The sequence below is a fragment of the Tamandua tetradactyla genome, chromosome 15 (assembly GCF_023851605.1).
Source record: "Tamandua tetradactyla isolate mTamTet1 chromosome 15, mTamTet1.pri, whole genome shotgun sequence".
Taxonomy (NCBI): domain Eukaryota; kingdom Metazoa; phylum Chordata; class Mammalia; order Pilosa; family Myrmecophagidae; genus Tamandua; species Tamandua tetradactyla.
This window is the reverse complement of record NC_135341.1, coordinates 38,311,436-38,325,648: the sequence shown is the minus strand read 5'-3', so window position 1 is coordinate 38,325,648 and position 14,213 is coordinate 38,311,436. Positions and strand designations below refer to the sequence as shown.

The 14,213-nt window shown below is 35.6% G+C and overlaps 1 protein-coding gene and 1 pseudogene across 11 annotated transcripts in view; one reads left to right on the top strand and one right to left on the bottom strand.

Moving 5' to 3' along the window:
- LOC143657255 (microtubule-associated protein 4-like) overlaps positions 1–14,213 on the bottom strand; it is a 286,603-nt gene that overhangs the window by 205,897 nt on the left and 66,493 nt on the right. For 10 of the 11 annotated variants that reach the window (XM_077129454.1, XM_077129453.1, XM_077129457.1 and 7 more), the window contains one exon: positions 7,140–7,175. The exons of the other annotated variant lie outside the window; for it this stretch is intronic. In XM_077129454.1, the coding sequence (XP_076985569.1) occupies positions 7,140–7,175 (36 nt within the window). The remainder of the gene's footprint in view (positions 1–7,139; positions 7,176–14,213) is intronic. 11 annotated transcript variants of the gene reach the window in all.
- Positions 5,807–6,263, top strand: LOC143657266 (small ribosomal subunit protein uS17m pseudogene; annotated as a pseudogene).

The following is a 14,213-nucleotide window of genomic DNA, read 5'->3' as shown; positions in this document are numbered from 1 at the left end:
TATGCACCTAATGAAGATGGTTCAAAGTATATGAGGCAAACACTGGCAAAACTGAAGGGAGTAACAGATGTTTCTTTCATAATAGTGGGATACGTCAATACAACACTCTCTTCAATAGACAGAACACCTATACAAGAGCATTAAGAAAACAGAAAATCTAAATAATATGATAAATGAACCAAACCTAACAGATATACATCTTGACACAAATGAAAATGAGAACAAAACCTATGGGATATAGGGAAGGAAGTGCTGAGATGGAAATCTGTAGTCCTAAAATGCCTACATTAAAAAGGAATAAAGAACTAAAAAAAACCAAAGACCTAACTGAACAAGTAGAGTAACTAAAAAAAAATTTTTTTTAAATAATAATAATCTTAAAGCAAACAGAAAGAAATATACAATATTAGAATGGAAATATATGAAATGGAGAACAACAACAACAACAAAAAACCAATAGAGAAAAAGCAATAAAACAAAAAGTTGGTTCTTTGAGAAAAATCAATAAAATTAACAGACCCATGGCTCTTCCAAGAAAGATGAAAAGAGAGAAGATGCAAATAAATAAAATCAGAAATGGGGGGGTGTCATAACCATGGACCCTGAAGAGATAAAGATCAAAAGAGGATACTATGAACAACTGTACACCAACAAACTATACAACTTAAATAAAATGGGCAATTTCCTAGAAACACATTGTTCTAGTTTGCTAGCTGCCGGAATGCAACACACCAGTCATGGATTGGCTTTTAATAAAAGGGGATTTATTTTGTTAGCTCTTCAGAGGAAAGGCAGCTAACCTTCCACTGAGGTTCTTTCTTACGTGGGAAGGCACAGGATGATCTCTGTTGGCCTTCTCTCCAGGCCTCTGGGTTCCAATCAACTTTCCCCGGGGTGATTCCTTTCTGCATCTTCAAAGGCCCAGGCTGAGTTGCGAGTGCCGAGATGAGGTATGCGGAACTGCTTGGGCTGCGCTACCTTGCACTCTTTCATTTAAGCACCAACCAATTAACTCAAACGTCATTCATTGCAGCAGGCATGCCTCCTAGCCGATTGAAGATGTAATCAGCAACAGATAAGGTTCACGTACCACTGGCTCATGTTCACAGAAACAGAACTAGGTGCCTTCACCTGGCCAAGTTGACAACTGAATCTAACTACCACACACATAAACAATAAACACTGACTCAAGAAGAAATAGAAGATCTCAACAAACTAATCACAAGGAAAGATTCAATGGGTCATCAAAAACCTTCCAACAAAGAAAAGCCACGGCTTCACAAGTGAATTGTACCAAGCATTCCAACAAGACTTAACACCAATTCTCTTCAAACTCTTTCAAAAAAATTCAAGAAAAGGGAACACTAACTCATTCTATGAAGCCAACATCACCCTAATATCATAGCCTTTAAAAGACACTACTAGAAAAGGAAACTACAGATCAAGATCTCTAATGAATATAGATGCAAAAATCCTCAATACTTGCAAACTGAATCCTATAGCAAATTAAAGGAATTACACATATGACCAAATGGGTTTTATCCTTGGTATACAAGGGTGGTTCAAACCAAGAAAATCAATTAATGTAATATACAACATTAACAAATCTAAAGGGAAAAACCACTAGATTATCTTGACTGACACAGAAAGGGCATCTGACAAAACCCAGCATCTTTTCTTGATAAAAACACTTTATAAGAATCAAAGGAAACTTTCTCAACATCATAAAGGGCATATATGAAAAACCCACAGCTAACACTGTACCTAATGGTGTTAGATGGAAAGCTTTTGCTCTAAGACCAGGAACAAAGATGCCATTGTCATTACTGTTGTTCAACATTGTGCTAGAAGTTTTAGCTAGAGTAATTAGGCAAGAAAGAGAAATAAAAGACATCCAAATAGATAAGAAATGAACCTTTCACTGTTTGCAAATGACATGATCCTATATTTAGAAAATCTAAAAAAAAAAAAAAAAAAGACAAAGCTACTAAAGCTAATAAGTTCAACAAAGCGGCAGAATACAAGATCGACATGAAACAAATCAGTGGTGTTTCTATACACTAATAATGAACTATATGAGGAGGTAATCAATTTTAAAATTCCATTTACAATAGCAACTAAAGGAACCAAATATCTAGGAATAAACTGAACCAAGGATGTAAAGGACCTGTACAGAGAAAACTATACAACATTGCTGGAAGTACTCAAAGAATGACTTAAAAAATGGAAAGAAATCAAAGACTACTTAAATAAATGGATTGGAGGGCTAATTGTCATTAAGATGTCAATGCTACCCAATTTGATATGGAGATTCAATGTGCTATACCAATCACAATTCCAAAAGCCTTCTTTGCAGAAATGAAAAAGCCAGTTATCCAATTTATCTGGAAGAATGAGGGCTGGAAATAATTAAAAAGCTTCTTGAAAAAGAAGAATGAAGTGGGAGAACTCATGCTTCTTGACTTTAAAGCATAATATAAAGCCACAGCGGTCAAAACAACATGGTACAGACATAAACATAGATACACCAACAAATAAAATTGAATTGAAAAATTCAAAAACAGACCTTCGGATCTATGGTCAATTGATATTTGACAAGTCTGCCAAGTCCATTCAACTGGAACAGAACAGTCTCTTCAACAACCAGTACTAGGAAAACTGGATCTCCATATCTAAAAGAATGAAAGTGGACTGCTAACTCATATACCACACAAGAATCAACTTAAAGTGGATCAAATACATAAATATAAGGGCTAGGACCATAAAATTCCTAGAAGAAACTGTAGGGAAAACATCTTCACCTAGTGATAGGTGGTAGTTTCTTAGACTTTATAACCAAAGTACAAGCAATGGAAGAAAAAATAGATAAATGGAACCTCCTAAAAACTGAATATTTTTCTGCTTTAAAGAATTTTGTCAAAGGCAGCCAACTCAATAAGAGAAAATACGTGATAACCACATATCTTTTAAGGGTTTGATATCCAGAATATATAAAGAAATCCTACGCTCAACAACAAAAAAGACAAACAACCCAATTTAAAAATGGACAAATGACATGAAGACTTTTTTCCAAAGAGGAAATACAAATGGCTAAAAAACACATAAAAAAGATGTTCATCTTCACTAGGTATTAGGGAAATGCAAATCAACATCACAATGACATATTATTTCACATCTTCTAGATTGGCCGCTATCAAACTGAGCAACTACAAGTGTTGGAGAGGATGAGGAGAAATAGGAACACTTATTCACTACTGGTGGGATTGTAAAATGGTACAGCCAATGTGGAGGATGGTTTAGCAGTTCCTCAGTGTCCTGGTTTGAATATGTTGTGTACCCCCAGGAAAGCCAAGTTCTTTAATCCTCATTCAATATCGCTGGATGGAATCTTTTTTATTGTTTCCATGGAGATATGACCCACTCAATTGTGGGCGGTAACTTTTGATTAGATGGTTTCCATGGAATCCGAAGCTCTACCCATTCAAGGTGGAGTTGCTTAGTGGAGCTCTTTAAGAGGGAACCATTTTGGAAAAAAGCTTTAGAGCCACTAGAATCAACAGAGTCCCCGCAGCCAGAGACCTCTGGAGAAAATGCCCAGGGGGAAGCATCATGAAACAAGAAGCCGGGAAAGAAAGCTAGGAGATGTTGCCATGTGCCCTCCCAGCTGAGACAGAAACCCCAAACTTCATCAGTCTTTCTTGAGTGAAGGTAACCCCTTGTTGGTGCCTTAATTTGGACATTTTCATGGCCTTAGAACTGTAAACTTGCAATTTAATAAATTCCCTTTTTTAAAAAGCTGTCCCATTTCTGGTGTATCACATTCTGGCAGCTTACTAACTAGAACATTCAGAAAGTTAAGTATAGAGTTGCCTCATGACCAGGCGATTCTGCTACTCAGTATGTACCCAAAAGATCTGAAAGTAGGGATAAGAACAAACACTTGCACACTGATGCTCATAGTGGCATTATTCACAATTGCCAAAAGATGGAAACAACCCAAGTGTCCAACAACAGATGAATGGATAAATACAATGTGGTGTACATACAATTGAATATTATTCAGTAATAAGAAGGAATGAAATCCTGAAGCACATGACAACATGAATGAACCTTGAGAACATGATGTTGAGTGAAATAAGTCAGATACAAAAGGTCACATATGGTACGATCTCACTAATATGAACTAATTATAAGTCACAGAATTTGCCACACTGCTCAACTCTGCTCTGATAACAAAGGGCTAGCAGACATTCCTCTAGAGCTGCAAATAGGTAAGCTTTGATTTCCAGCTTGTCACTATCCCAGTGTGAGAGACTATCATACATGGCCTTCTTGATTCTGAAAGGCACCTGCAATATTAATAGGCCTGCAGAAGTTTTCAAGCTTTTTTTTTTTTTTAGTAAACAATGGACTCTTTTATTCAGATGGCATTTTACCCAGAAGCCTAAAATTAAAATACGTACAGGGCATTCTAAGTTGTGGATTACGATGCACAAGAAACACATGCTGAGACCTGACATAAGCACAGGCTAGCTCCCCTGCCAACCCTTCTACTACTTATTATTATTATTATTTTACTTTTTTTTACATGGGGAGGCACCAGGAATCAAACCCGGGTCCTCTGGCATGGCAGGCAAGCATTCTTACCTGCTGAGCCACCGTAGCCTGCCCACCACTACTTATTATTAATCAGCCCCTGATACAACTCTGCAGACCCATACGGCTATAGCACATTGTTAAATCATTATTAAGTGTTTTAGGCATTAACCAAGGACAATACTTTATATTTTTTGTTTTCTTTCGATAGGTTTACTTCATAGGGATTCCTCCCTATAGGACCACTGCATACTTTAGTACAGCTTATACTTGCACAAGGGAACACAACAATGAGAGTAAGTGGGATCTCAAATTCAGTCTGCACTCTACTTGCCAACCTGCGCACCCAGGTATGGAGTGTTCTTCACCTAGAACAGAAACCAGCTTTTTCTATTTTGAATAGTGTCATGAGGGCAAGCCTGATTTACTGCCTCTCATTTTTTTTAGGGCAATTAGGGTGAGCACATGAGAATTAAAAAAAAAAAAAACTCCACTGTTGAAAGAGTTCTGTTATGTGTAATCCAATTGATTGCCCTTTCTCTATCTAGATTCAGAAAAATGGTTGGTGTGCTGGTTTGAAAGCCAGGCTTTAATCTTGACTCAATTTTGTAGGGGGTAGCTGTTTCTTTTAATCTTGATCCAATCCCGCAGAGCAGAAACTTTTGATGAGATTACTTCCGTGGCAATGTAATGTGCCCAAGTGAAGGCGGGACCTTCGGATTAGATGGAGATGTGACTCCACCCATTCCAGGTGGGTCTTGATTAGTCTGTTGGAATCCTTTAAAAGAGGAAACATTTTGGAGAAAGCCAGAAATGACAGAAACTTCAGAGCACAGCTGACACAGATGCCAACACAGACACATGGATGTTTGGAGATGCATGGAGCCCAGCAAACATCACCATGAGATGTCAAGCAAGCCAGAACCTGGAGAGAGACAAGGGAAACCAAAACATAAAAGACAACCACTGAGAAGCAAAGTGAGGAAACCCTACAGGAACAGAGGCTGAACGGAGCTTGACACATGTGTTCCAGACCCCTCAGGCTTTCTTGAGGGACAGTAAACTCTTGTTGGTGCCTTAATTTGGACACTTTCAATTTCTTAAAACTGTAAACGTGTAACTTATTAAATTTCCTTTTTTAAAGTCATTCCAAGCTTCCTGGGCTGCACTCCTGGATAGCCTCCATTCCTGAGGTGACCAAAGCCTTATAATGTCAATAGCTCGCTCATCCATCCATGCCAAATGGATTGTGGGGAAGGTGACTGGGACAGCAATCCAAAAAAACTGCTAAAGTAAGAGTGACCAGGCTTGTTCTGGATACCTATTTATTTAAGTATTTTAATAAGTGGAAAACATACTTTGGTCACATTCTGGATACCTATTTATTAAAGTATTTTAATAAGTGGAAAATCTATTTTGCTCATGATGCTCTCCAGCAGTGCACTGTTGGGGATATCGTGCTTCTCAAAGCATTACCTGTTCCACGAACAAAGCATGTGAAGCATGAACTAGCTCTAGTGAGATCATTTTCAAGGTGGGCAGTCATAGATCCAGTGACAGGAAAAGATCCAGTGATAGGAACCACATACCTGGAGAGCCCAGTCAGTCTGGAAACCACCCACCTAAGCCAAAATATCAAAGAACTGAGTGTCTCTTCAACACAATAAAGGAGGATTGGAAAAAAAGGTGCCAAAGGGAAAGACTTATAAGTTTGCTTTATGGAAAGAGAAACTTTGCTAACTCTCATCTTAAACTGTGTCCAGTTGTTCTTCTGGTATTTATGAAGTCGTTAAAAGCAAATTCGGAAAAGGGCTTTTATAAATTTTCATAAAGGTTATGGTCAGAGTTTCAATTTCCTTTTTCAGTGAATATTAAGTTCCTGTTAAACTGTGTGCCTAGTAGTTTGCTGCATCATCTTGCAAATTCATTGCTTAATTTGCAATGTATTATTTTCTTCATTCTAAGGAATCTCGAATTTATTTCAGTACTTTTATTTTTGAAGAAAAACTATCAACATTATATAAAAAATTAGATAACACTAGGTGGTCTTTTGTTTTATGGTCTATACTCAAAATTCTTTTTTTTTTCCCTGAGTTCATCAATTCCAAAGGAAAATAACCAACATGCTCATGGTCAGACTTTGTCAGATTAAGCTGTATTAATAAAGATGTCAACATGTAGGAAAAAAAAAGTCATTTCATTTCTGGTATATTACATTCCAACAGCTTAACAAACTATACAGTTGTTAAGCTCTCACTGGTTGGTCTAAGTGAACTTACTGCAAATTCACATCAAGAGCACCACTGACAGCTTACCGAATCTCATGGAAGAACAAAATAAAATTTAAGATTGGATATATAATAAATATAAAAATATTGGAGTCAAGGGTCCTTCTACCACTTCTGAGGAAAAAATCTCATTTAAAATACTTCTCAGCTAAAACACAAATATGAAACCTGCCATTTTAGCAAAGATATCAGTCAGATGCTCTATTAAAATTACACTCATGCGGTGCGACGGTGGCTCAGTGGCAGAATTCTCACCTGCCATGCTGGAGACCCAGGTTTGATTCCCAGTGCCTGCCCATGTGAAAAAAAAAAAGAAAAAAATTACACTCAGAGAAATCTCCATTCACAGAGAACTCATTCACTGCACTAGATTTCTATAAGACCAAATGAGGAAGCTCCCTTCCTTACGTGTTCCATTTATCCAAACAGCCAGTTCTCCCTCCCCTTTTTATCTTTAGCCACTCCTCTACAAAAAATCTTAAGGTAATTTGCATGGAAAAAATATTAGCAATATAAATTTCCATTATGTTTTGATTATAAACTTTATGCTATTCTTCTGAATAGATTAAGAAATGCACACCTACAACAATCCAATTTGCCCAAAGAGACAGTAAACATAAGTATCCCTCCTATTTCCCAGCCAGTAAGATCCCCTTCCTGAAGTAATCTCTGTTAGCTGTTTCTAGACCAGCCTTCCTGGGTTAATGAATTTTTTTTTTTTTTGTATGCTATATGGCAAGGTCACATTTCATTATTTTTCCATGTGAGTATCCCGTTATTGCAGCACCATTTGTTGACTCTTTTGTTTGTTTATTTTGCTTGTTTGTTTGTTTTAGGGGAAGTGCATAGACCAGGAATCAAACCCGGGTGTCTCACATGGCAGGCAATAATTATACTGCTGAACCACCCTTGCACCCACACGAGCTTTACATTATAGGGTATTTACATATTAAAATATTAGCAGGGGTTAAAAAAATTTTAATGTAAAAAAAAGTATAGAATTATATATGAACTGGCAATCCCACTTTCAGGTGTATACCCCTGAAAGAATTGAAAGCAGGGGCTCAAACAGATATTTGCACTTTATTCATAGCAGCATTATTCAAAATTGTCAAAAGATGGAAGCAATCCAAGTGTCCACCAACAGATGGAGAAAAAAATATAACATGTATATATATACACACACACAAACACACATACAATGGAGTATTATACAGCAGTAAAAAGGAATAAAGTTATGTTACATGGGACAACATGGATGGCCCCTGAACGTATCATGTTGAGGGAAATAAGCCCGAAACAAAAGGGTAAATGCTGTATGATCTCAGTATTTGAAATAATTAGAATAAGCAAATTCACAGTCAGAAACTAGAATACAGGTTATCAGGGGTTGGGGTGGGTGTATGGAATGGGGAGTTAATGTTTAATTGGTACAGAGTTTCCGTTTGGGATGATGGAAATGTTTTGGTAAGAGATGGTGGGATGGAGCACAACACTGTGAATGTAATTAGCATCACTTTAATTGGATATTTGAATGTAGTTAAAGGGGAAATACAGGTTGTATAATGTTATCAAAATGAACAATTTTTTAAACCATAGGACTGTACAACACAAACAGTGAACCCTAATGAAAACTATAGACTATAATTAATTAATAGTATAATTAAAATAATGTTTTGTCAATTATAACGAAAGTACCACACTAATACAAAGTATTAATAATAGGGAAAACCGCAAGTGAGGGGGGTAGTATATCAGAACTCTGGACTTTCTACATATTTGTTGTAAACCTACACCCTCTCTACTAAAAAGCATTAAAAAATATTAGGGTGGGGAGGGGTATAGGATTCTTTGCAGAAGAAAAGGAAACATCCTCATACAGATTGTGGTGGCAAAGGCATTTGTGATTATACTAGGAACTTGATTTTTTACTTTTGGACTGTATGATACGTGAATAAAACCATTTTAAAATGAACAGAGATACAAGTGTTAGAGAAAATGTGGAGAAAGAGATGTACTTACTCACTGTTGATAGAGAAGCACAGTGGTGCACAGTCCCTCTGGAGGGCAGTGTGGTGACTCCACAGGAGGCTAGTGGTGGGGGTGCCATATGATGCTGCAATCCCATTGCTAGGTATATACTTGGAGGAACTGAGAGTGGGGCCACAAATGGACATTGCACAGTGGTGTTCATGGTGACAGTGTTAGAGATTTGCAACTGAGAAACAGAAGGGAGAACTGTGGTGTGTATGTAAAATGGACTACCAAATGGCTGCAGGAAGGAATGAAGTTGTAAGGCATGCAACTAGGTGAATGAACCTTAAGGACAGTATGCTGAATGAAATGTCAGAAACAAAAAGACCAATATTATCATGCCTCACGCATCAAATATGGACTAACTACAATATACAAACTCAGAGAACTGAAGTTGAGAGCATGGGTTATCAGGTTGGAGCCTGTTGTAAAGGTTCCTAGATTGTAAGGCCTTACAACAGTTACATCTAATCTGTAATTGTAACTGATATTTCTAAATTCTGAGATGCTGAGCTATTTGTTTATAATCTAGTCATTCCCTGGAGCTTCGGGTATTTACGTGACACCTGAGACTCAGAGTTAGAGCTCTGAAGCTATGAAAGCCAGTATTACCCTATACAGGAACTGTTTAAAAAGTTGAAAAAGGGATTAGACTTCAACTAGAAATATGAATGAAGCTGATCTGGATAGGACTAAGGTAAATCAGAATAAACGGTAAATGATGATATGGTCTGTATTTTAGAACTTCAACTTCTGTGTGAGACCAAAGGAAAAGATGTTTATTTGGTTCAAAATTTATATTTTTGGTAGCACATTATATAATTTAACTTGTACAGTCAGTTATCCAAACATCATAATTACATGGAATCTTGAATAGAGAGCGAGATCTTGTTGGTTTGTACAAGTTAGTATGATGCCCTGATATATCCCAGAGTAATTTGGGCAGAGAATAAAAAGTGTTTGCAAAGTCTCCTTGGGGAACTGGTGAGAAAGGAAGAAATATTCAACTTCCCCATCTGGAGAATTTCTGATATTCTCGCAAGCAATGGGGACAACCAATACAACAAGCTAAGCCCTCAATCTTGGGGTTCACCCCTATTAAACTTTATTCCTGCCAAGGAGAAGTTAAGCCTACTTATAATTATTCCTAAGAGTCTCCCCTAAAGAATCTCTTTTGTTGCTCAGATGTGGCCTCTCTCTCTAAGCAGGTGAACCTGCTGCCCTCTGCACTATGTGGTACATGACTCCCAGGGGTGTAATTCTCCCTGGCAACATGGGACATAATTCACTGGGATCTGGCATCATGGGATGGAGAAAGCCTTCTTGAGCAAAGGCGAGAGAGAGAAATGAGACAAAATAAAGTTTCAAAAATTAAAAATAAATAAAGTTTCAATGGCTGAGAGATTTCAAGTACAGCCAAGAAATTATTCTGGAGGTTACTCTAATATACCATAAACTAAAAAGGGATACCTATTTATATCTATTTTTTTTATATATCTATATATAATTTTATATTTATATCCCTTTTTAGTTTATGGTATATTGAAGTGGCTAGATGAAAGTGCCTGAAACTGTTGAACTGTATTCCAGTAGCTTTGATTCTTGAAGATGGTTGCATAACTATATGGCTTTTATAATGTGACTGTGTGACTGTGAAAACTTTGTGGCTGGAGCACCCTTTATCTAGGATATGGACAGATGAGTAAAAAAGTAAAGACAAAAAATAAATAAATAATGGAGGAAGAGGATAGGGGTTTAAAAAAATTGGGGTAGATTGCAATACTCGTGTGGTCAACGAGAGGGAGGGGGAAGGAGTATGGGATATATGGGTTCTTTTCTTTTTCCTTTTTATTTCTTTTTCTGGGGTGATGCAAATATTCTAAAAATGATCATGGTGGTGAATACACAACTATGTGATGATATCTGAGCCACTGAATATATTTTGGGTGGACTATATGGTGCATAATATATCTCAATAAAATATTTTTTTTAATTAGCAGGGAAGATTTAACTTCTTATAAGCAAAATAGTTTCTAAAAATGTTTTCTCCTCTTAGGTCAACTTAATAGTCTACTGATCAAGTCACCCAAAATGAAGCATAAAGAGATCTACTGCTACCATCTAGCTGTCCTCAGCCACCTACACACAGTCCAAGTAATGGAAGCAATACACAGTTAAAGAAAAATAGAAAATGAAAAGAAACACGTTTCTTCCACCTCTTACTGATGAGGGGTGAGTTAATATAGACAGAAAGAGAATCTTAGGCAAGACCAAAGGTACTACAATATATATATCCCTTACCATTTCTTGACTTCCTCCTAAATTTTCCTGATTTTTAGGTAAGTATTTAGTTAGGACAAATACTCCACTGACCATTATGAATTTAAAAGAGAGAATATTCCCAATTATCATTAAGGAATCCAATTTTTAATTAGACTAAATATTTATATGGATATGATTATATTTTAAATTTGTAATACTTTTGATGATTTGTGGTTGCCAATAACCTCAATCCACCCCAAAAACAGCATACTTAAAGGCAACAGAAGTTTCTCTTCCATTAGGTTAGGTTATAGAAGCAACATCACAACCACCTTAACAAACAAAACCTGTGATATTGCCAGCAGACCTGTGCTATAAATGTTAAAGGAAGTTCTTTAGGCAGAAAGAGTATGGTACCAGAGAGAAATGTAAATTTACACAAAGAAATGGAGTGCCAAAAATGATAATTGGAAAAAAAAATAAATTAGAATAAATGTAGAATGTAGAACACATTTTTTCTTATTTTCAATCACTCTAAAAGATCCACCTAAAGAGAAATTATAAACAAGTATTGTGGTTAATAACATATATAAATGAAATATATAACAACCATAAAACAAAAGATAAATGGGGAATTAGAAGTTCATTACTTTACAAACTGGAAAAAATTAAAACTGTAAACTGTAAATTCTAGGTCAAATATAAAACAATTTTATAAAGAAATGTGCAATATAATTAAATACTGGAGAAAAAATGATCATAAAAAACATTCAATTAATTTAAAAGCAAACAGAAAAACAGAATAAAGAACAGATGGAACAAATAAAAAGCAAACTGATAAACAGTGAGATGACAGATTTAAATCCAACCACATCAATCATATATATTAAGTAAAAATAGTCTAAACAAGCCAATTAAAAGACAGGGATCTCCAGAATGGATTAAAAAAAAAAGCAAAGCTCATCTACATGCTATTCATAAGAAACCCACTTTATTTAGGTGTGTGGACTGCGAATCAAACCCAGGTCTTCCGCATGGAAGGCAAGAATTCTACCACTGAGCCACCCGTGTGCCCAGAAGCCCACTTTTAATAAAAGAAAAGAAATAGTTTGAAAATAGAAAGACAAATAAAGAGATCGTGCAAACACTATCTCAAAGGAAGCTGGGTGGCTATACTTACAAAAGACAAATTAGACTTCACAACAATGAACATTACTGGGGGATAAAGAGGGATTTTTAAAAATATTTCTACTGAGAAATATCCACACCCACACAATACAGTCCAATCATATTATACAATCATTGGCTCACAATTATCATCACAGTTTCGTATTCTTCACTATGATCATTTTTAGGACATATGCATCACTCCAGAAAAAGGGATGAAAAGAAGAAAAAAGAACTCAGATATCTCATACTCCCTACCCCTCTCCTAAAGAGGGATATTACATAATAAAAAAAGGGTCAATTCATGAAGAAGATACAACAATTCTAAATGTATATATACCTAGCAACAGAGTTCAAAACTGACAGAATTGAGAATATTATGCTGAGTGAGTCCAGCCAAAAACTAAAGGACAAATACTGTATGGTCCCACTGATGTGAACAGACATTCGAGAATAAACTTGAAATATGTCATTGGTAACAGAGTCCAGCAGGAGTTAGAAACAGGGTAAGATAATGGATAATTGGAGCAGAAGGGATACAGACTGTGCAACAGGACTAGATACAAAAACTCAAAAATGGACAGCACAATAATACCTAACTGTAAAGTAATCATGTTAAAACACTGAATGAAGCTGCATCTGAGCTATAGGGTTTTTTTTTTTTTTTACTATTATTACTACTTTTATTTCTTTTCTCTATATTAACATTTTATATCTTTTTCTGTTGTGTTGCTAGTTCCTCTAAACCGATGCAAATGTACTAAGAAACGATGATCATGCATCTATGTGATGATGTTAAGAATTACTGAGTGCATATGTAGAACGGTATGATTTCTAAATGCTGTGTTAATTTCTTTTTTTTTCTTTCTTTCCGTTAATAAAAAAATAAAAAATAAAAAAACTGACAGAATTAAAAGGAGAAAGAAACAAATCTGCAAATATACTGGAGAATTTAGCACTTCCCTCTCAAGAACCATTATAAAAATGGTTATAGTAGACAAAGCCATTAAGATGATACAGAAAATTTGAACTACATTATCAACCAGCTAGACCTAATTAACATGCCATCCAATAACAGCACAATGCACATTATTTCAAGTACTCATGGAACACTGACCAAGATAGGCCATATTCCAAGCCATAAAACAAACGTCAATAAACTTAAATATCTGAAATTTCAAAGGATGCATTCTGATCAATAGAATTGAAGTAAAAAAGTATTTTGAATTGAATTAAAAAATATAACATATCAAAATCTAACAGACACAACTGAGGTCATGATTAGATGGAAATTTAGAGCATTAAATGCTTACATTAGAAGATAAGAATCTCAAGTCAATTATCTAAGCTGCCATCTTAAGAAACAAAAAAAAGCCAATCAACCCCAAGTAAGTAGAATGAAAGAAATACAGATACAAAAAGGAACTGAAGACAAAAACAATTAGTGAAACCAAAAGCAAGATCTTTAAAAAAAAATCAATACAATTGATAAATCTCTATACAGAAAAAGAGAAGATACAAATAACCAATACAAGGAAGGAAAAAGGGACATGAAAATGAATCCTACAGATGTTAAGGAAAATAAGGTAATATTACAATTTTATTGCCATTAACTTGACAACTATGAGGCAACGGACCAATTCCTTGAAAGATAAAAACTCTCACTTAAGAAGAAATAGATAACCTGAATAGTCTTAAATCTCTTTTTAAAAAATTGAATTCCAAATTAAAAACCTAACAAAAAAAATTCTAAGACCATACCGGCTTTACTGAAGAATTATATCAAATATTTAAAATATTTTATAACATAAAGGAAGAGGGAATACTTAAGTCTTTTTATGAGGTCAAAATGACCTCAATTCTAAA